Raw genomic sequence first — 20387 nt, 5'->3', positions numbered from 1 at the left:
GCTCCAGACCCAGCCATTTGGGGTAATTTCCAGTGGGTTTTGGGGCGCTGTACAAGACTTCCAATATTCTGTCTGTACAGCCATCATCGTGTTCTCCATCAGCCCCTCTGGGGCAGCAAAGCTGGAAGTACCAGGAATTCGGGATATTTTTCCCCCTATTTGTGGTTTAAAACAAAAAATTAAAAAAAGAGAAAAAAACAATTTGCCCATTTTCTACAGAATTCAACCCAAAACCCAACCGAATCTGAGCTATGTACACACAGCCATGTCTATACACACAGAGATGAAGGGGGTTCAGGGGAGATGCCGGCGTTGTCCCGCTTTCCTGGGAAACTCCCAACGCCTCCTGGGGGGCTCCAAGAGAAAAAAAACCCCCGAAACTGCCCCCCAAGATTCCCTCCCCCATGGCCGCTCCCCTCTCTCCAGCTGGCACCTCAAATCCCCTTTTTCCCCCTATTTTAGCTCATTTTGGCTGTTTTTCTCCGCTGTCTTCCCCCGACGTGCTCTGCTCTTCCCACCCAAATGGAGCTGTGGGAGGTCGTGTCCATGGATCCAGCGCTTCTCTGGCCAGGAAAGGCTCCCTGGGCCAACGCCGGGAGCTGCTTTTTTGGGTTTATTACTGGATTTTGGTGGTTTTGCCTTTTTTTTGTTTCCTCTTCCATTTATTTCTAGCCAGCTCCCCAGAGCTCGGCCGGGCCGGCAGCGATTCCGCCGCTCTCCCAGAGTAGAAATAAGGCTAAATCACCGCAATTCAGCCAAAAGAAAGAAACCCAAAGGAATATATATATATTTTTATATATATATATATATATATATATCTCATCCTCTTCAAAAATAAAAGGAGAGGTCCCGCAGCTGGATGCCGGTGAGTCCCGCGGAGCTGGGAGCATTTTTCCCCCCAAATCCGTCGTCGCCGTTGTGGTTTATGGATTTTTCTCCGTGGCAAAGAACACAGGACCAGGAGGATGGGTGGATACAGCAGGAATTCACCGGAAAGAGCTGCCTGAGGGTACAAAATACAGTACAGGACACATCGGCCATCGAGGAAGGACTATTGCTCCCGAGTGAGTGAGTGAGGGATCCGGGTCCTTTGCGACGGAGAAGGCTTAAAAACGGGATAAACGGAAGAAATTTGCTTTAAAAATCCCTTTAAAAAGAGCGACGGCAGCGGGAGCGGCAGGATGGGGCCGGGGGCCGGCCAGACGGACGGATGGACAGCGGCGTGGGGGTCCCCCAGGGGTCTGCGGCCGTTCCTACTTCCCAATAAATATGGAGAGAGGGAGATGCCGGATCCGTGGTAATAAATTAAGGAGGCAGCTGACTGGGCTCCCAAAAATGGATTAAAAGGAAAAAAAAAAAGAAAAGTCCTAGAAGTGGTGAAACCGTTGGAGAAGAAGAGGCAAAACTTTGGAATGAGAGCGATGGAGTTCAGAGTTATGGGAAAACGGGGTGAAAAACCGGAATTCTGTACAGGGCAGGACTGAGCCGAGGGAGTGAAAAAGAATTTAAAAAAAAAAAAGACTATTTGAGAGTGGAAAAATGTGTTTAATAGGAGGTGGCTGGAGGGACCAGGCGGCGCCAGGGCCGGGCCCAGGGGGGCAAAAAAAGACAAAAGGAGGCAAAAAATAACAATAAACCTCCAAAATCCACCCCCAAGGTGCCGGGGCCGGGCGTGGCCACGGATTTGGGGCCGGAAAATCCAATTTGGGTGAAGCCAAGGGGCGGATTCCGGCGGGTCCTGGTGAAACGGGGCCGGAGGCGCCTTATTTGGAGAGAAGGGGAAGATGGTTCGCCCCGTCGAGTTTTTCCTTGTGCTTTGTGCCGGCGCCTCCCCCTTCCCGGCGGGAAACGGGGAGGGGGGGAAAAACGGTCAGAAATCGGCAAAACCGAGGAAATCTTCCCTAATTGCCAGGGAGCCGCCGGCTCGGGCGGGTTCCAGTTCGGGCGCCTGGAATTTGAATCCCGAAAAAAAAAACCAAAAAACCAAAAAGAACCCCCCCCCCCCAAAAAAAAAAAAGTGGAAAGAGGAGGAAAGGGAAAAAAAAAAAAAAAGGAAAATGAAGGGAAAATCACAAGCCGAGGGAACGGCCGTTGGTCCAAGGTGCCTCCGCTGCCCCCCCGCCCCCGGCGCTGCCGCCGCCGCTCGGCTCCGGGGCCCTCGCGTGCTGGTTTTGATGGGGGGGCACCGGGAGGGGAGGGGGCTGCGGGTGACCCCCTGCCCCACCCCAAAGCAGCGAGTCCTGGGGTCCGGGGGTCCCATGGTGGGAGCCGGGGAGGGGCCGGGGGGGCCGCGGCACGGTCGGGCCGGTTTCTCTCTCTCCGGTGGCGGCAGGAGGGGGGGACTCGGGGGCTCGGGGACCCCCGCGCCCCACCGCTGCTGGCGGGGGGGGCTCGGGGACCCCTTCGTCCCGTTGCTGGGAGCGGGGACCCAGGGGGTTTGGGGACCCCTTCACCCCGTCGCTGAGAGGGGGAAGGGGGGCTCAGGGACCCCTCTGCCCCGTCGCTGGGAGGGGGGATCGGGGACCCGTTCGCCCCGGGGCTCGGGGGGGGTGGTGGGGGGCCGGCGTCGGGGTCGAGGGCTGGGGGGATCGGCTCAGTCGTCGTCCACGTCGTCGCCGTCGGAGTCGTCACCGGCGCCGCTGCCGCTGCCGGGTCCCGGCGGGCCGGCGCGCCGGTCGTAGAGCTTGTCCCGCTGGCGCTCCTGGATGTCGCGCATCTCCTCGGCGTAGCGGCAGAAGGCGCCGCCGAACTTGGCCCAGGCCTTGTAGGGGACGGTGATGGCGTTGCGGTAGGACGGCTTCACCTCGCTGACCCGCAGGAACACCCCGTACTTGTTGCAGCCCACGTCGAAGAAGAAGCGCTTGGAGTCCACGGTGATGGACGTGCCCTCGGGCAGCTCCCCGTAGAGCCCCCCGCCGCCCGGGCCGCCGCCGCCGGGGCCGCCCAGCTCGTCCTCCTCGCCGCCGTAGTCGTCGATGAGCTTGGCCAGGGCATCGCGGAACTCGATGAGACCCTGGGCGGGCAGCGCGATGGTCTGGCCGCTCTGCAGCCCGGGGGGGCCTCCCGCGAACCCCCCCGGGCCGCCGGGGCCGCGGTTCACGGTCTGGCGGATGCGCAGGAAGCGCCCGCGCTGGTTCTCCTTCAGGTCCAGGTAGTACTTGCGGTTCTCCCGCACCAGGAACTCGCTCTTGAGGGCGCGGCGGGGCCCGGCGCCGTCCTCGCCCGGCGGCCCCGCGGCCTGGGCCAGCTGCTCGGGGCTGGACGGGCCCAGCTGCGCGTAGTGCTCGATGAAGTCGCCCAGGTAGTCGCGGAACTCGGCGGCCACGGCCATGGAGAGCGTGAGGCGGCTCTTGGAGCCGCCCGCGCCCACCTCGGCGATCTTGAGGAAGCGGCCCTTGGCGTTCTGCTTCACGTCCAGGTAGAAGCGCTTGTTCTGGATGTCCAGACGCTTGGACGCCAGCTCCTGCGTCTCCTGCTCGGGGCCAGCCGCGCCGCCGCCGCCGGGCCCCGCGGCCGGGCCGGCCCCCCCCGCCCCGCCGCGGGCGGTCCCGAACCCGCCGCCGCCACCGCGCTCGCTGCCGCTGTCCCCGTCCGCCATCTTGTCCGCCCGCCCCGCGCGCCGCCCGCTTCCGGCCCCGCTGCGACACCGCTGACGTCACCGCCGCACCGCCGCCGTCACGTGCGCCGGGGGCCCCGCCCGCCGCGTCCCCGCGCGCCCCCAGCGAAGCTCCGCCCCCCCGCCAGGCCCCGCCCCGAAGCCCCCTCCCCACCAATTCCATGGCTCCGAGTCCCGCCCCCAGCTGTCAGTCACTACGGCCACGCCTCCCATTGGTCGCAGGGCCCGGGCCCCGCCCCGCAGCCCCCTCCCCTCCATTGAACGCCGCGCTCTGCGGCCCGGCTGTCAGTCACGGCCACCGCTGGCTCCTATTGGCCAATACGGCCCAGGGCCCCGCCCCCGGCTGTCAGTTTCCAGCAATGGCACCTCTTATTGGTCCCTGAAGCCCCGCCCCCAGCTCCTCCCTTCATTGAGCGCAGATTCCCGCCCTTCCCTGCTGTCAGTCACAGCCTCCTGCAGTCCCCATTGGTCCGTGATGTCCGAAGCCCCACCCCCAGCTGTCTCTCGCCATCAGCACAGCTCCCATTGGCCAGAGAGGCTCTGAGCTCCGCCCCCTCAGGCTGGGGGTGCATGATGTCATGGCCAGTCAGCGTGACATCATTGATGACATCATGGCTGGTCAGTGGCACTGGGGCCACACTTAGGAGACGGGCAAACTCCAAACTCTGCCTTGAGCTGGGCCTGGATGGCAGAACCCGCTGGAACCTGCCAGAACCCTCCAGAACCTGCCTGAACCCCCCCTGATCCCAGGTTGGGATGAGCTGCCCAAGGGGAGTCCTCGAATCAGGGCCGTGGCCACCCCTAAGGGACACCCTGGGACCACTCAGGGTGTCTGGGGATCACCTGGGAACCTTCAGGGGACCTTCTGAGGCCACCTGGGAACCTCTGGGGATCTCCTGGACCCTGGTGGGTTCTCCTGAGTCCCCTGCAGGAGATGCAGACCCCGGTGCCTGGCAGGACGGGCTCCCTGGGACCCTCCTGGGTGACACCCATGGGACAGGCCAGCACATGTCCGAGGGGACAAACGGCCCTGGGTGGAGGTGGAGGGGGGGGTCCCTGTGTGTGGGGAGGAGGCTGTGATCTGTCCAGGAGGCTGTGGGACTCCCAGGAGGGTGTGGGACCCACCCAGCCCCCTCAGTGTTCAGGGGCTCCTTTGGGAGCCCAAAGGGGACAAAGCCACCACGGGACCCACTCGGTGTCCCCCCCCAGTCCCAGGGCAGAGGGACAATGAGACGGGGTCCTCCCACCCCAAATTCTGCCCCTAGGCCACGGTGTCCCCCTCAGACCCCCCGGACCCCTCGCCACCCACAATGAGACCCCCAGCACAGACACAGCCAGGCTCTCCACACAAACTCTTTATGGGGGGATTTGGAGGGTCCAACAGAGACCCAGGGAGGGGAGGGAGGGGGACCCCCAGCCCCTCAGTGGGGCAGCTCATGGGGGATCAGTTTGGGGGCATTTGGGGGTCCCCCAGCCCTCAGTAGGGGATCAGTTTGGGGGCATTTGGGGGTCCCTCAGTGGGGCAGCTCGTGGGGAATGAGTTTGTAGTGGGCGCCGCAGGAGGGGCAGCGCTGGGCCTCGCCCTTGTGCAGCCAGAACCAAACCACGTAGCTGTTGTCCTCCTCACCTGGGGGGACAGGGACAGCATGGGACACACAGACAGGGACATGGGGACGGGGACAGCGTGGGACAGAGGGACGGGGACAGGCATAGGGGAGAGGAACAGGGGACGAGGACAGCATGGAACAGAGCACAAGAACAGAAGGGGACAGAAATGGACAAGGAACAGGAATGGACACACAAACACTGTGGCCAGGCACGGGTGGGAGGATGGACACATGGACACGAGGATGTACATATGGACAGTTAAAAGACAGACACAGGGGCAGGATGGACACACAGACACTGGGATGGGCAGACACAAGGACACGGGGATGGTCAAATACACGGACACGAGGACAGACAAACACACGGACAGGGCCGGGAGCACTCACAGACACAGCCCACGATGCGCTTGTTGGACACAGAGGGCACGAGGTTGGGATCCTCCTTGGTGCCTGCGTAGCGCTTGGGCCGGAACATGCTATACGGGTCCTGTGGGCAGGGCAGGGCACCCCAGGCTGTGAGACCCCCAGAACCACCCCAGAACCACCGCAAAATCCCCCGAGGGCAGCCTGGCCCCGCGAACCCCAAACCTGGCATCCCCAGCTCCACCCCGAGATCCCCTGTGCCTGATCTCCCCCAAATCTGAGACCCCCAGCCCCAGACCCTGCAGCCCTCCAAGGACACCAAAACTGGAACATCCCCCCCAGATGAACCCGCTACCCCTCGAGCACCCCCAAATCCCCCGGGACCCCCATATCTCCTCACCGCTGACCCCTCTGACCCCACCCCCGCCAAGGGCATCGGAACCCTGAAATAACCCGAGCCCCTCGCCACGCCGAGCCCCCCCAGAACACCCATCCGCCAATCTCTGCCCCTCCAAGGGCAGCCGAACCCCGAAACCGCCCCGGAGCCCCCCGGCATCCTTCGGGCCACCCCCGCCCTCCGGCTGACCCCGGCCCCAGCCCCACCGCGCTCCCCCGGCACTCACCAGCCCCTTGTTCATGGCCTCCATCACCTTCCGCTCCAGCCCGGTCGCCTGCTCCTCATCGCTGGCCAGGTTCCCTGCGGGGCTCCGTCACACCGGGGCTGCACACGCACCCCGCCCCGCTCCCCCCGCTCCTCCCCGCTGTCCCCCCCGCTCCCCGCTCCCCCGTCCCCGCTCACCGGGCACGCTGAGCTTGCGGGCGGGCGCGGCGCGGGCGGAGGCCGCGGGCAGGAGCCGCAGGGCCGCGCTCACCCGCAGTAACCTTGAGGCCATGGCGGCGAGACTGGCGGCACTTCCGGCACGGGCGGAAGCGGAAGTGACGTTAGGCGGGACGGCGGGAGCGCCAGATGCAGCGGCGCGGCAGCACCGGAGCCACGCCCACAAACACTGAGCCCCGCCCCTTTCGGGTGATCCCGCCCCTGTGCATTACCCCGCCTCCCTGGTGGCCCCGCCCCGTATGTGACTCCCCCCCCGTAGTGCCCCGCCTCGCGATGGCCACACCCTCTTGTAGGCCCGCCCCTCTGGGCGGCCCCGCCCCCGGTGCGAGCCCGGTGGTCCCGGGGGTCGGGGCTGAGATTTTGAATGGGAGAGGAGACCCCCGAGAGGACAGGGACAGTCCTGGGGACAGGGACAGTGTGGGGACAGGGACAATGTGGGGGGACAGGGACAGTGGGGGGACAGGGACACTGTGGGGGGACAGGGACAGTGTGGGGGGACAGGGACACTGTGGGGACAGGGACAGTGTGGGGGGACAGGGACACTGTGGGGGGACAGGGACACTGTGGGGACAGGGACAGCCCCTGGAGGTGACAAGGACACGCCGAGGGGACAGGCCCGATGTCCCCAGGGCTGCGGGACACCCAGCGAGGGGTGGGGACAGTGCGGGGAGCGGGGACAGCCCCGCCGCCCTCCCTCCGTGCCTCAGTTTCCCCTGCCCTCGCTGCTTACTCATCCCCATCGATCCCATCGATCCCCCCGGGCCCGGGGGGGCACTCAAGGACCTTTTTCCCCCCAGTTTCGAGGCCCGCTCCGGCGGGACCCTCCCGGCGCTGACCCCAACGCCCGGGGGTGCTGCGGGAAGCGGGGGGAGCGCCCCTGGACCCCCGCCCCACAGAAACCCCAAACTTTTGTGGGAAAGCGCAAAAAACCGCGGGGGGGGGGGGGCAGGGTGCCAGGGGAGGAGGAGGAGGAGGAGGAGGAGGAGGAGAGGAGGGGAGGGGAGGACGGGCCGGCGGGCACGGGCAGCACCCGCCCCGCGCTGCCGCAGGAGCCCCGCAGGGTTGGGGGGACCCCCGGTGCCCCCGGTGCCCCCCGGGGCCATGGGCATCCAGGGCATGGAGCTGTGCGCCGTGGCCGTGGTCATCCTCCTCTTCATCGCCGTGCTCAAGCAGTTCGGCATCCTGGAGCCCATCTCTGCCGAAGGTACCCCCCAACCCCCGAGCCCCAATTAACGCTAATTAATGAATTAATGAGGGCTCAGCCCCAGTGCCCAGTGACCTCCCGGAGCAGAGCCAGGTTTGGGTCTGGGGTCCCCTCGGGAGGGTTTGGAGGAAAAGGATGAGGATTTGGGGCTGGGGGGGGGAGTGGACAGAGACCCCAAACTCCCCCTGAAGTGCCACGGCCTGGGGGGACCCCCGGAGCATCCCCAAAACACCCGGGAATGGGGACCCCCACCCAAAAGAACCAGGATGGGGACCCCCACTCTAGAGCCCTCCTCTGCCCCATTAACCCCCAGGAACGGGCAATGGGGACCCCCAGTGACCCCCAAACCTTCCCAAGGAGGGCCGGGAGGGCTCTGAGCTGGCGCTGACCCCAACAAGGCCCCCGAGGTGGGGGTCACGTCCTCACAGTGACCCCAAAACCCCCTGAGATGGGACACAGGGACCCCCAATGCCCCCCAGGTCCCCCGAAACCCCCGAGCTGGGGGTTCCCCCCCCTCTGACAGCGCCTGGGAACGTTCGGGGCTCCCAAGCCCATCCCAAAATTGCTGAACGGCCCCGCAGGGGCTTCCCGGGCTGGAATTATTAATGAAGCATCATTTATTAATTACCTTGCGCCGGGCCGGGCGGGAGCGGCGGCGGCCAAGAGGCGGCTCGGGAACGTTCGGAGCCCCGGGAGTGCGGGGAAAGCCCCGGGACGCGACACCCGCGGCGCTCGGGGGCACCCGGGAGCTCCGGGGCTGCGGGGCCGCGGATTTGGGGCGGTGCGGGAGGGTTTGGGGTGCAGGGGGGGTCTCTAAGGGGGTCCCTAAGGGGGTCTCTAAGGGGGTCTTTGTCCTGGGAGGGTTTGGGGTGCAGGGGGGTCCCTAAGGGGGGTCTTTGCCCCGGGTCTCCCTCCGCAGACAGCGGCGATCCCGACGTGGAGCTGCCGACGGCCCGGCACCCGCCCGAGGGGCTGGAGCAGCTCCTGGCCCGCACCAAGTTCACCAAGACCGAGCTCCAGTCCCTCTACCGAGGCTTCAAGAACGTGAGTCGGGGGTACCGCGCCCCCCAAACCCGCGGGTCCCCGCGTTCCCGGGGTCACCGGCGCCGCTGCCCCGGCAGGAGTGTCCCAGCGGGCTCGTGGATGAGGAGACATTCACGCTCATCTACTCGCGCTTCTTCCCGCACGGCGGTGAGTCGGGGGTCCCGCAGCCCCCGGGGGGGCCGGGGCAGTACCGGGAGCGGTACCGGGAGCGGTACCGGGAGTCACGGTCCGGTCCCGCAGACGCCAGCTCCTACGCGCACTTCTTGTTCGACGCCTTCGACGCCGACCGCAACGGGGCTCTGTGCTTCCAGGTGGGAATTCCGGGGGGGAACGGCCGTGCCAGCACCGTGATTCATCACATCCTCCCCCTCTTCCTCCTCCTCCTCCTCCTCTCCCCTCCCGGCTGTGGCCGGGTAAAAATAACGGGATCAATAGGGCTGCAATCCCCGGGGCGGCCCGGGATCGATGGGGCAGCGGCGGGGCCGGGGTGAGGGTGGGTGAGGGTCCCTCCCGCCGCTCCCCGGGCAGGATTTCGCCGTGGGGCTCTCGGTGCTGCTGCGGGGCACGGAGCAGCAGAAGCTGAGGTGGACGTTCGACCTCTACGACGTGAACAAGGACGGCTACGTCAGCAAGGAGGTGACACTGGGGGACAGCGGGGGGTGGCGGGGTGGGGACAGGGGGGCGGGGGCTGCCAGCGCCCTGTGTCCCCCCCAGGACATGCTGGAGATCATGAAGTCCATCTATGCCATGATGGGCCAGCCCGCCCCGGGGCACAGCGCGCCCGCACAGCACGTGGAGCTCTTCTTCCAGGTGAGACTGGCCCCAAAGTGTCCCCAAGGCCACCCCCGGGGCCGCCCCGCCCCGCTGAGCCCCGGCCGCTCCCTTGCAGAAGATGGACAGGAACGGGGACGGCGTGGTGACCTTCGAGGAGTTCCTGGCCACCTGCCAGGAGGTGAGGGGCTCTGGGGGGCACCATCCTCATCCTCCTCGTTCTGTCCCGGAATGACGCGCTGGGGGCATCAGGAGAGAGGGGGACATGGTGGGAGTGGGACAGGAGAGGAGGGATGGGAGGAGAGGCATGGGATTTGGGGCTGGGAGAAGGATTTGGGGAGGCAGGAGGGTTGGGATGGGAAGTGTGGGATGCTGGGACAGGAGGGGACAGGAGGGAGATAGCAAAAGGGGCTCAGGAGGGGGCCGTGGGGTCTCTGCTCTCTCCTCCCCAGGACAAGGACATCATGAGCTCCATGCAGATCTTCCACAGCGTGCTCTAGACCCTGCTCCCCCCGGAGGTTTTCTGCTGTTTCAGACCAACCAGAGGCAGGAGAAGTCCAGCATGTGGCTCCCAGAGACGGGACAGGACAAGGACAAGGACGACGTTGCCACCACAGCCCCCTGGGCACGGCACTGCCACCCCCCCCCATTCTGTGGGGCTGAGCCCCCCTCGACACGGACCCCCCCCCCCCCTTGGCGGTGCAGGGACAGCACAAACCCCACCCCAGGGACTTGGGGACCCTCGAGATGGGAGCCCGGGTGTGGGGGTGTCCATATGGCAGCCGTGAGATGGAGCCCCCAGACACCGACCCAAAGCACAGCCCCTGCTCCCCAGCAGCGTGGGGAGAGGGGATTTTATAAATAAACCAAACAGTGACGATTTAGGGGTGAAACAGAATCAAGGGGGATGAGAGGGACGCGCGGTGTCCCGGTGGTCCCTGTCCTGCTCTCGGGCCCTGCCCGTGCCCTGGTCCCCTCTCCCGTTCCCAGTCCCTGTCCCTACCCCTGTTCTGGTCCCAGTCCCGTTCCAGTCCCTGTCCGGCTACCAGTCCCAGTCCCAGCTCCCGTGCCTCTCCCAGACCCATTCTGGGTCCCATTCCCAGGTCCGTTCCCAGTCCCGGTCCCGTTCCCAGTCCTGTTCCCTCTCCCCTTCCCGGTCCCGTTCCCATTCCCATTCCCAGTCCCGTTCCCAGTCCCTTTCCCAGTCCCGTTCCCATTCCAGTCCCCTCTCTCATTCCCATTCCCGTTCCCATTCCCGTTCCCGTTCCTGTTCCCATCCCCGTTCTCGCGGCCCCGCCCCCCAGCCCTCTCCTCTCATTGGCTCTCATTGAAAACAAGGCCCCGCCCCCTGATCCATCCCATTGGGCGGCCTGAAGGGGGCGTGGTCTCGGACTGGCGTCCTTCAGGGGTGGGGCATCATGTGACGTGACACGTGACGGGGCGGGGCCCGCAGCGCCCCCTGGCGGAGCGGGGGAGGAGCGGTGTGTGAGACCCCCCGGGATCGGGGGGATCCCTAAAAACGGGAAAATGCCCGCGAACGGGGGGGGGATCCCCGGGATCGGGGTTCTGTGGGATAAATGTGGGGATCCCTCGGAACGGGGGCATTCCCGGGATCGGGGCTGTGCGGGAATGGGGGGGTTATCCCCTGGTTCGGGGCTCTGTGGGATTCGGGGGCGATATCTCCTGGGTCGGGGGCATCCCCGGGATCGGAGCTGTGCGGGATAAATTTTGGGGATCCCCGGGATCGGGGCTGTGCGGGACTCGGGACTGGGGGCATTGTGGGGTCATTGTGGAGAATCCCTTGGGATCGGACTGAGTGGGTGAGGAACGGGGAGGGTTCCCCGGGTCCGGGTTTGGGCAGAACCAGGGGGATCCCTGGGATTGAGGGAATCGGGGCTGGGGGGACCGGGAGCGCATCCCCGGGGCTGCGGGGGTCCTGGGGATCCCCGGGGAGGGGGATTCACCCCGGGGAGGGAGATCCATCCCGGGCCCGGTGCCGCAGGAGATGCGCGGGGCGCTGCGCCTGGTGCGGTTCCGGGGCGCCGCGGGCGGGGGGCCCCGGCTCGGGCTGGAGGAGGCGCCCGGGGGGGACCTGGTGGATCTGAGCGCGGCGGAGCCGGAGCTGCCCCGGTCCATGCGGGAATTCCTGGAGATCGGCCCCCGCGGGCTGGAGCTCGCCCGGAGGTGCGTGAGGCCAACAGGGACCTCCAGAGAAGGTGGGGGACCCCCAAAGGTGACCCCAAAGAAGGTGGGCGATCCCCAAATGTGGGTGCTGCAAAAGCCAGCTCCCCCCCCCAGCGGTGGGGGAGCCCCCAAAAGGAGAGGGAGCCCCAAAACCGGGGGGGGTTTCCTCATGGACGCCTGCTGCTTTGGATGACCCCCAAGTGGGTCACCCCCAACAGCTGGCCCCCCAAAAAGGTGGGAATTCCAAACCCTGGGTGACCCCCATGATGTGTGACTTCCAGAAGAGCCCGACCCCAAGGAGTGGGTCCAAAAGGAGAGTCCCTAAAACACAGCTGACCCTCCTGAAGACCCCCAAAGCGCGTCCCCCGATCAGGGGTGCCCCAGACGTCCCCGTTTGGCTGTGTCCCCGCAGGGTGCTGCAGTCGGGGCAGCACCGCGTGCCCCGGGGCGCTGCGCGGCTGCTGGCCCCCATCGGGGACCCCCAGAAGGTGATCTGCGTGGGGCTCAACTACCACGACCACTGCCAGGAGCAGGCGGCCAAGGTCCCCAGGGAGCCCCTCATCTTCAGCAAGTTCCCCAGCGCCATCGCCGGGCCCTTCGATGACATCGTGCACCCCCAGGACACCAGCGTGGGTACCCCGGTGTCCCCCGGTGTCCCCCAACGGGGACAGCCCCCGGCATGGCCCTCCCAGCCCCTCTGTCCCCGCAGGAGCTCGACTGGGAGGTGGAGCTGGCTGCCGTCATCGGGAAGAGGGGGCGGCACATCGAGGTACCCCCAGCCCCTCCCCACCTCGGGGCTCCCCGGGCCTTTCCCCTGTGACCGTCCCTGCTGTCCCCAGGAGTCGGTGGCCCTGGAGCACGTGCTGGGCTTCACGGTGGCCAACGACGTGAGCGCCCGGGACTGGCAGATGAGGCGCAACGGGCGGCAGTGGCTGCTTGGGAAAACCTTCGACACCTTCTGTCCCCTGGGGCCGGCCATTGTCACCAGGGAGGCGGTGCCAGGTGCGACAGGGACACAGGGACGGGGCCGTGGCCCTTTCTCAGCCAGCACAGCCCTGTGCTCCCCGCTCCCCCGCATTTCCCCCGCGCGGTGGGGGCACGGTGGCACTGTCCCCATGTCCCCCGTGTCACCTGCAGATGTGCACAACCTCTGGATCCGCTGCAGCGTCAACGGGCAGCGCATGCAGGACAGCAACACCCAGCGCCTCATCTTCGGGGTGCCCGCCCTCGTGGCCTGGGTGTCCCGGTAGGAATGGGGGCCTGGGGACCCCCAGAGCCCCGGGGGCCGTGGCTGACACCCCCTGTGCCCCCAGGTTTGTGACACTGGTCCCTGGGGATGTCCTGCTGACGGGGACCCCCGCGGGAGTGGGGGTCTTTAGGAAACCGCCCGTTTTCCTGAAGGTGAGGGGAAATGGGGGCTCGGGGGGGGGACACGGGGGACCCCAGCAGGGACAGGTGCCACCGTGTCCCCCCCTTGCAGCCCGGTGACGAGGTGCAGTGTGAGATTGAGGAGCTGGGCGCCATCTGCAACAGGGTGGTGTGAAGGTGGAGAGGAGCCCAGGACCCCCCTTCCCCCCCAGGTCAATAAATCCACGAGCCATTGCTCTCTGTGTTTATGAGTCTGGGGGCTACAGCTGGGTGAACTGCTGGATGAAGGCTGCCAGCTTCTCCCGGTTGGAAGCGGACTGGAAAGGCTGGGAGAGCTGCAGGGTGGGTCCCGTGGGGGTCTGCAGCTCCTCCAGCACCTGGGGGGGCACAGGGAGGTCAGGAGGGGAGGGAGGGGGCAGCAAAATGTCGGGGTGCTGGGGGAGCTGTGCTTACCCCCATGTCCTTGAAACTCTGCAGGGAGCTCAGGGCCAGGCTCCTGTCGGGATGCCCTGCGGGGAGAGAGATCCCCAGGGAACCCCCAAATGCCACCTCTCAAGGAGCCCCAGCCTGCCTCGGAGGTCACTAAAGCAAGACCCCTCCCCTTGACTCACCATCCTCATCCTCGGCCAGGAATTCCAGCAGTGCCTCCACGCAGTCCTGCTCTGCAGTGGGGAGGAGGCGTCAGACGCCCCTCTGGGGGCTGCAGCCGTGCCTCAGTGTCCCCAGGGAGTCCCAGGGGGTTGCCCAGGCTGGGGGGTCCTACCGGGCTGGGGCCAGGGGGGTCTCTGCAGGAACTCCACAGCCCGGCCGTAGGTCTGCAGGACGGGACTCAGCAGGCGGCAGAGGAAGAGGAGGAAGCCGGGGAAGCCCTGGGGCTCGCGGAGCTGCAGGGGGTACACGGCCAGGTTTGGGGGACACCGCCCTCCCCCCAGCCCGGGGGGCAGCGGGGGACCCCCATACCTTGTAGCACTGCTTGGGGACGCCGTGCTCGCTGTCACTGTCGCTGTCATCCGTGAAGAAGCCCAGGAACTGCCCCTGCCCGAGGCGCCGCGGGGCCACGTCACAGCCCCAGCGCTCCCCCTCCGCCTGTGGGGACAGCAGTGCCACCTCCCCTGGCTGCCACCCTGCCCCTGAGCCCCAGGAGAGGCCCTGGGGAGGTCACCCACCTCCTCCTCCTCCAGCAGCCCCCCAAGGATGAGCTTGTCCAGGATGTCCAGGCTGTGGCAGTCAGGAGGCCGGCAGGGCTGGGGACACAGCACAGGGGTGACAGGCCAGCCTCGTGTCCCCAGCAGGGCTGGGGGTGACAGGCCAGCCCCGTGTCCCCACCTGGAGCCCCAGCAGGGTGGGGGGCAGCAGCTGCAGCAGCTCCAGGATCTTGTGGAGCAGCTCGTCCCGGCTCAGCATGATCCTGGTGAGGCTGGAGGGCGGCCCCAGGATGGGCAGCATCTCCAGCAGCAGGGCACGGATGGCACAGGCTGAGGGGACAGGGCTGTCACCAGTCCTAGAGTCACCGAACACCCCAGTGTCCCTGACCTGTGGCATCCCCAATCCCCCCAGCCCCACTCCCCAGCGTCAATAATGCCCTGCACACCCAATTTCCCCAGTGCCCCTTACCCTGGTGGCACTGAATCCCCAATGTCCCCAATCCCCCTGGCATCACCGATCTCTGCTGTCCCAAATCCCAGTGTCACTGACAACATAAACAACACCCCTGGGTGTTCTCCAGACTGCAGCCATCACCCCTTCCCGGTGTCACCCACTCCCACAGCCCCCCTGGTGCCAGCACTGTCACCTGTCCCCACTCCCGGTGTCACCCACTCCCACAGCCCCCCTGGTGCCAGCGCTGTCACCTGTCCCCACTCCCGGTGTCCCCACTCACCGCCCACGGCCTCCCCGGCCAGCTGGTGCCGGACCCCCCCCGCCAGCCATCCCAGCCGTGCCCGGGCCGAGGCCTGGGGGGGCTGCAGGGGCTGCAGCAGGCGCAGGCTGTGCCCCAGCAGCACCCGCAGCTGCCCCGAGAAGCTCACGGCCCGGCCCCGCAGCAGCAGCTGCTCCAGCAGCTCCGAGAAATCCAGCATCAGCCTGGGCAGCAGCAGCACCTGGGGACACGGGAGAGGGGATTCCCACTGGGAATGCTGCTCTGAGGGGGATGCCCACTGGGAATGCTGCTCTGAGAGCAGGAGGGTGGAACCCAAACCCTCCTCCCACCTCCTGGTGCCTGTGCAGCAGCAGCGCTGCGGTGATTCCCACGGCTGTGACAGCAGAGCAGGCTCTGGAATCTGCAGTGGGGAGAGGCCCTCGTTATCCAGGGGGGATTTACCTCCCCCCCATTCCCAGCAGGGAATGCCATCCCGAGGGATGCAGGGACCCCCCCTCACCGCTCAGTGCATGCAGCCCCAGCGCCATCACCAAAATCTCCTCTTCGGTCCCCAAAGTGGGACCCGAATTCCCCACGCTCCTCACATCCGGTGGGCTGGGAAGTTGGGATGAGAGGGGTGAGGAGAGGGCCAGGGCAGAGATCCCAGGGGAAAGGGGAATGCTGCCCCCCAAGGGGCTCAGCTCCTCACCCCCTGCCCAGGATGGTGGGAAGCAGCAGCTGCTCCGGGGGACTCCCTGTGAGGATGGGCCCCACCAGGTTGTTGTCCACAAATTCCTGGGGATGGGGATGAAGGAGCCTGTGGGTGCTCACAGCCCTCAGCACCAGGAGCTCACCCTGGATCCCCAGGGCTGGGAGGAGCACAGACATCCCCAGGATGGATTCCAGATCCCCCCAGACAGCCCAAAGCCCACCAACACCCCAGGAAGGGTCTCCCAGGGCAGGGTGGATGCAGGGGGTGGATCCACAGCTGGCGTACCCGTAAGGAGAAGGGCTGAGAGAAATCCACCTGGGCACAGCCACGGTGCTGGCAGCGCAGGGCCTGGAACGCCGCCCTGAGACACGAGCCCAGCCCCAGGGGCTGCCAGGACAGGGCATCCAGGGGTTAGTGGCACACTGGGGGGATGCCCCTCCCCGGGGATGCCGCCCCCAGAGATTGGGCTATGCCTCTCCCTGGAGATCTCCCCAGGGATTGAGGGGAGCAGCGTTTCCCAGCGGTTCTGGGGAGCGCTGATCCCCGGGGGCAGTGCCAGGGATCTGGGGGAGCGCTGCTGACCCCCTGAGCCCCTCTCACCGCTCCAGCCCGCTCCAGCCCGCCCGGAGCCACGTCGTAGGCGATTCCCACCGGGACCAGCAGCGCGTCGGGCACGGCCCCGTCCCGCAGCGCCCGCAGCAGGCGGAGCAGCCAGCGCCGGGCGGGCTCCGCCAGCCGCAGCAGCGCCGACGGCTCCTCCAGGAACAGCACCAGGGGCTGGCGGCTCCGCAGCACCTCCTGCACGTACTGGGGAGACACTGCGGGTGCTGGGGGCTGCCAGCACCTCCCCGAGCGCTCCAGAGGGATTTTTCAGCACCTACCGCATCCAGCACGGCCCCGGGGAGCCCCTCATCCCGGTCACTCCATGTCGGGGCCATTCCTGAAGGCAGGAAAATCCCTCCCAGGCGTTGGAGCAGGGACCTGGCGAGGGAAGGAGGTCGCAGACATCTTTTATGAAACATCTTTTCCTTAGGATTTTTCATCCTGAGAAACTGAGAGGCCTCAGGAACAAAATGTAAACGTTGATTATCTGCTGCTGTGGAATGCAACAGGTGCATCTGGGATTGGTCTCAGGGGGTTGTTTCTAATTAATGGCCAATCACAGCCCAGCTGGCTCGGACAGAGAGCCGAGCCAGAAACCTTTATCATTCTTTTTTCTATTCTATTCTTAGCTAGCCTTCTGATTAAACCTTTTCTTCTATTCTTTTAATATAGTTTTAATGTAATATATATCATAAAATAATAAATCAGCCTTCTGAAACATGGAGTCAGATCCTCGTCTCTTCCCCACTCCAAGAACCCCTGTGAACACGGTCACAGAAGGACACCGTGGGCACCCCTGCACGGCCCTGGATCCTCGGGGAGCATCCCTGGTGCTGCCTTACCTCAGGCGAGGGCTGGTCCTGGTGCTCACGGCCACCCTGGGCAGCCCCACGCCCTGGGACAGCAGGAGGAAGGACAGCAGGGGCCCGTCCAGCGGGGACTGGTGGCTGCACAGGAACACCAGCGGCACCTCGGGCTGCAAGGGAGGCATCCTGGGGTGAATTCCTGGCGTTCCAGGGGCAGGGAGGGCCCAGCCAGGGCTCCCTACCGTCCTGGCAGCTTGCAGCACCATCTCCAGCTGCCCCCGGTGCAGCTGCACGCTCAGGAACACACGGGTCAGGAGCTTGGGGAGCAGCCAGTGGCACAGCCTGAGGGAAGAATGGCAATGAGGAACTCTGCCGGGTCCCAAACCCCCAAAATCCCTGCTCAAAATTCCCACTTTTATCACACGTGAAAGGCTGTGTGCGATGAGACATCGTCCTTTCCATTGGCAACCAGAGCTGCCACTGGGAATCCTGCATTCCCTCCATCTTCCTGTCCCACTTTGGGATCCCCAAATGCTCTTATTCCATGAGGAATTCCTTATTCCCAGGAATACTCCTTATCCCTGCCCTTTAACAGCTCAAAAGTACTCTTTATTCCCACTGGATCAGACAGGCAATGAAGCCCCGGATTCCCAGTTGTCACTGATGGGATGGGAAAGGGAAAAGGAAAAGGAAAGTTTTCTCTGCTTCCATCCCTCCTGTGAGGTTTGGATTTTTCCACTCCAGCTCCTCAGAAGGAACCAGGGGAATGGCCCCAGGAGCTAGAGAGGACCCTGAGGGCAGCCAGCCAAAGGATCCCAAAATATCTCCTGAAATATGCCAGCATATCCCCCAGAAGGATCCTGGGAAGCCACCCAATGGATCCAGGTGCATCCCCCCAGAATACCCCCAAAAAGGATTCCAGGAAACCCCCCAAGGGATCCATGTGCAGCCCCCCAAAATCCCAGAATACCCCCAAAAAGGATCCGTCTCCATCCCCCAGAGAATGTCCCCTGACCTCAGCAGCAGGGGGGACAGTGGGGCCTGGATTTCCCCCAGGATCTGGCGGATCTCCTCCCTGCAGCACCGCTGGGATCCCTCATCCCCTCTGGAGCCAGGCTCGGGGCTGGAGGCAGCATCCTGCACCCTGGGGAGAGTAGGGCAGGGGGAGCACCCAGCACCCACGTGTTGGGGCGCAGGGAGCCTCGCTGGGCTCCAAAGGATCCCCAGGACTGGGGGGCGGCCCCAGCTGCCCCCCACCCACCTCCTGCTGCTGCAGATCTGCTCCAGGAGCTCCCCGGGGCTCTCCGCTGGAATTTCCCACTCCCAGGCTGCGAGGAAGCCACAGACCCTCCTGACCAGCCAGCCCCGGAACCTGGAGGGGACACACGGTGACATCCTGGGATCAGAGCCCCCCCAGCCTCCCAAAACTGATTAACGAGCTCAGTTCTGGTGAAACGTGGGGGAAAAAGTGTTTGAGCAGGAGTGTTCTGCACAGAGCTCCTCGCTGCTCACCGCGTGTCCGCCTCCGTCAGGCGGCTGGCGTCGCGGAACCCCAGAGGGGCCAGGTCCTTGGGGTAGAATCCATCCTGGCAGGAAAAACAGGAATAAACCCCTGCAGGAGCAGACCCCCGGCGCCCTGGGACCCCAAACTAACTCTCCTACCCAGCTCCTGGGGGTGCAGGTCTGGCAGCAGCGCCCCGAAACCGGCCGGTGGTACTTGCCCAGGAAGGGGACGAACACGTCCAGCTTTGGGCACGAGGGGCTGAGCCACGTCTGGATCTGAGCAGGGGAAGGAAAATGGGAAAGGGCACCTGGGAATGCCAAATGTGGGGGGATACACCCCAAAACATGCTTGTGATGTGGGGGGGTTTCAGTTATGGCAAGGAATAAAGGAATTTTAGCTGGGACAAGCTGGTGGCACTTTTTGGTGACTGTGTGGACCTGGATCAACCTGGATGCAGGGGAATTAATCTGGTTCTGGGGGATCAGCATCTCAAAGGGAGGGCACTGCGTTTTCCCTCTCTCAGAGACACAGATCCAGTGGGATCAACTGGGAAATATGGGCCTGAGGGCGCTCAGTGGGATCTGGGGGTACCCTGGAACACCGGGGTTCCAATTCCTTGGCCCCCAAATCGGGATCCCCCTTCCCTTTCTGAGGGGTGGGGCTAACAAATTTTATTTCCTAAAAAAAAGAAGGGGAAAATGAGGAGACCGTGGTATGATTTGGAGGGGATTCATGAGGGGCAGGATGGTGGCACAGAGTGTGGTCTCACATACCCTGGGGGGTGTCATGGCTGCTCGAGGTCCTGGGTCTGCTCGAGGGTCCTGGGAAAATCCTACAGACACAAACAAATTCCTATGGAATTGGGGGTGTTTGAGGGGTTACACACCCCACACTGAGCCCTCACCCCCCACATCCCCAGCAGGATTTCAGGATTTGCCCCTGCCCACCCTCACGGCCCGCTAGGCCCAGGTGTGGGGGCAGCTTCCCCGCACAGGCCCCGCAGCCCCTCGGGGTGGCCCCGGCCTGGCCCCGGCCCCACGGCCCGCCCTGCCCAGCCCGGGGGGCTCTGCCCGGGGGTCTCGGCCCCACCGCCCCCGCAGCCTTTGGGGGTCACGGCCCCGGCCCCGCTCACCGCAGGCCCCGCGCTCCGGCCCGGCCCCGCTCCGCCCCCGGGCGGCCCGGCCGGAACCGGGCCCGGCCCCGGCGGAACCGGCCCGGGACAGCCCCCGGCCCGGGACAGCCCCGGCCCCAGCACGGCCCCGGGGGGCTCCCCAGCACCCCGGGCTCCCCAGCAGCGCTGCGGACACCGCGCCAGCCCCGCCGCCGCTCCCGGCCCGTCCCGGTCCCGGTCCCCCCAGGGCCGGTCGCCACCACCTCAGGGCCACCAGCCCCTGCCCGTCCCGTCCCCAGCTCTGTCCGTCCCACGGCTCCGAACCCACGGCGTGCAGCGGCCTGGAAAGGCCAAGACGGCCCCGGTTCACCTGCGGAGGGGCGGGGGCCTCGCACCTCCGGGACCACCCCTGGAAAAGGGAGAAAGGAAAAAGAGAAAGGAGGGGGGGAAAGAAAAGAGGAAAAAGGCAAACAAACAATAAACAGACTAGGAAAAGGGTGGTGGAGCCTCTTTCCCTTCTTCTTCTTGTCTTTTTCCTCACCTTATTCTTTCTCCCTTTTTCCTTGTCCTTTCTATTTCTTTCTTGGTTTTCCCTCCTTTTTTTCTTGTCTCTTTGCTTTTATTCTCCTTTTATGCCATTCTTTTTCCCTTTTCTCTCGTCTTTCCTATCCCCCTCTTATCCCAGATCTCAGACACCACTCCCAAGTGTGTTCCCACAGGTGCAAGACGGCCCCGACCCCCCCCCCCATATTTGTTCCCCCAAAACACCTGAAAAGGACTCCCCCTCCAATTTCCACA

The 20387-nt window shown here is 65.2% G+C and overlaps 5 protein-coding genes across 8 annotated transcripts; 2 read left to right on the top strand and 3 right to left on the bottom strand.

Annotated features, from left to right (window-relative positions):
- Positions 1-2550: 2550 nt before the first annotated feature.
- PURB (purine rich element binding protein B) lies at positions 2551-3598 on the bottom strand. Its single transcript, XM_066567351.1, has one exon. It carries the CDS (start codon positions 3596-3598, stop codon positions 2594-2596), a length of 1005 nt encoding a protein of 334 aa, XP_066423448.1. The 3' UTR covers positions 2551-2593.
- A 1358-nt stretch (positions 3599-4956) lies between these two features.
- On the bottom strand, positions 4957-6522 carry COX5B (cytochrome c oxidase subunit 5B). The gene is made up of 4 exons (XM_066567480.1): positions 6386-6522; positions 6210-6283; positions 5611-5710; positions 4957-5243 (listed from the first exon to the last, which is right to left on the bottom strand). The coding sequence occupies exons 1-4, from the start codon at positions 6477-6479 to the stop codon at positions 5131-5133; spliced, it is 381 nt and encodes a 126-aa protein (XP_066423577.1). The 5' UTR covers positions 6480-6522; the 3' UTR covers positions 4957-5130.
- A 1003-nt stretch (positions 6523-7525) lies between these two features.
- On the top strand, positions 7526-10117 carry LOC136567649 (calsenilin-like). The gene is made up of 8 exons (XM_066567328.1): positions 7526-7628; positions 8548-8672; positions 8750-8819; positions 8913-8983; positions 9201-9308; positions 9387-9482; positions 9562-9624; positions 9896-10117. Exons 1-8 carry the CDS (start codon positions 7526-7528, stop codon positions 9941-9943), a joined length of 684 nt encoding a protein of 227 aa, XP_066423425.1. The 3' UTR covers positions 9944-10117.
- Positions 10118-10906: 789 nt separating this feature from the next.
- LOC136567769 (fumarylacetoacetate hydrolase domain-containing protein 2-like) lies at positions 10907-13231 on the top strand. The gene is made up of 8 exons (XM_066567479.1): positions 10907-10924; positions 11446-11627; positions 12040-12256; positions 12337-12396; positions 12467-12629; positions 12765-12873; positions 12941-13028; positions 13108-13231. Exons 2-8 carry the CDS (start codon positions 11449-11451, stop codon positions 13168-13170), a joined length of 879 nt encoding a protein of 292 aa, XP_066423576.1. The 5' UTR covers positions 10907-10924; positions 11446-11448; the 3' UTR covers positions 13171-13231.
- On the bottom strand, positions 13226-20320 carry LOC136567765 (glycerol-3-phosphate acyltransferase 2, mitochondrial-like). 4 transcript variants are annotated; one of them, XR_010785146.1, is made up of 22 exons: positions 19853-20320; positions 19252-19310; positions 18637-18753; positions 18487-18560; positions 18236-18346; positions 17990-18118; positions 17217-17316; positions 17011-17144; positions 16447-16546; positions 16166-16372; positions 15851-15952; positions 15563-15670; positions 15374-15468; positions 15204-15274; positions 14875-15094; positions 14322-14496; positions 14162-14239; positions 13956-14081; positions 13759-13879; positions 13607-13652; positions 13449-13504; positions 13226-13372 (listed from the first exon to the last, which is right to left on the bottom strand). XR_010785146.1 is itself a non-coding variant. In XM_066567472.1 (22 exons), the coding sequence occupies exons 2-22, from the start codon at positions 19264-19266 to the stop codon at positions 13256-13258; spliced, it is 2307 nt and encodes a 768-aa protein (XP_066423569.1). In that variant the 5' UTR covers positions 19267-19310; positions 19853-20320; the 3' UTR covers positions 13226-13255. The 4 variants fall into 4 exon arrangements, 3 of the variants coding, with proteins under 3 accessions (XP_066423569.1, XP_066423571.1, XP_066423570.1); XM_066567472.1 differs by having other exon boundaries at positions 13607-13657; XM_066567474.1 differs by having other exon boundaries at positions 13607-13657; positions 14322-14470; positions 15563-15648.
- Positions 20321-20387: the final 67 nt, after the last annotated feature.

Source organism: Molothrus aeneus, chromosome 29 (assembly GCF_037042795.1).
Source record: "Molothrus aeneus isolate 106 chromosome 29, BPBGC_Maene_1.0, whole genome shotgun sequence".
Lineage (NCBI taxonomy): Eukaryota > Metazoa > Chordata > Aves > Passeriformes > Icteridae > Molothrus > Molothrus aeneus.
The sequence above is the reverse complement of the archived record's forward strand: the minus strand, read 5'-3'. Positions and strand labels throughout refer to the sequence as shown.

What these genes read in the sequence shown, in the direction of transcription:
- PURB (XM_066567351.1), bottom strand. Translation starts at nt 3,598, where the DNA reads ATGGCGGACGGGGACAGCGGCAGCGAGCGCGGTGGCGGCGGCGGGTTC.
- COX5B (XM_066567480.1), bottom strand. Translation starts at nt 6,479, where the DNA reads ATGGCCTCAAGGTTACTGCGGGTGAGCGCGGCCCTGCGGCTCCTGCCC. An exon ending in CCGCAAGCTCAGCGTGCCCG is followed by an intron (nt 6,284 to 6,385) that starts GTGAGCGGGGAC and finishes GGAGCCCCGCAG; the next exon opens with GGAACCTGGCCAGCGATGAG. An exon ending in AGGCCATGAACAAGGGGCTG is followed by an intron (nt 5,711 to 6,209) that starts GTGAGTGCCGGG and finishes CCCTGCCCACAG; the next exon opens with GACCCGTATAGCATGTTCCG.
- LOC136567649 (XM_066567328.1), top strand. Translation starts at nt 7,526, where the DNA reads ATGGGCATCCAGGGCATGGAGCTGTGCGCCGTGGCCGTGGTCATCCTC. An exon ending in GGAGCCCATCTCTGCCGAAG is followed by an intron (nt 7,629 to 8,547) that starts GTACCCCCCAAC and finishes CTCCCTCCGCAG; the next exon opens with ACAGCGGCGATCCCGACGTG. An exon ending in TCCTGGCCACCTGCCAGGAG is followed by an intron (nt 9,625 to 9,895) that starts GTGAGGGGCTCT and finishes TCTCCTCCCCAG; the next exon opens with GACAAGGACATCATGAGCTC.
- LOC136567769 (XM_066567479.1), top strand. Translation starts at nt 11,449, where the DNA reads ATGCGCGGGGCGCTGCGCCTGGTGCGGTTCCGGGGCGCCGCGGGCGGG. An exon ending in TGCACCCCCAGGACACCAGC is followed by an intron (nt 12,257 to 12,336) that starts GTGGGTACCCCG and finishes CTGTCCCCGCAG; the next exon opens with GAGCTCGACTGGGAGGTGGA. An exon ending in AACCGCCCGTTTTCCTGAAG is followed by an intron (nt 13,029 to 13,107) that starts GTGAGGGGAAAT and finishes CCCCCCTTGCAG; the next exon opens with CCCGGTGACGAGGTGCAGTG.
- LOC136567765 (XM_066567472.1), bottom strand. An exon ending in CAGATCTGCAGCAGCAGGAG is followed by an intron (nt 18,119 to 18,235) that starts GTGGGTGGGGGG and finishes TACTCTCCCCAG; the next exon opens with GGTGCAGGATGCTGCCTCCA. An exon ending in CCCACCATCCTGGGCAGGGG is followed by an intron (nt 15,469 to 15,562) that starts GTGAGGAGCTGA and finishes CCAACTTCCCAG; the next exon opens with CCCACCGGATGTGAGGAGCG.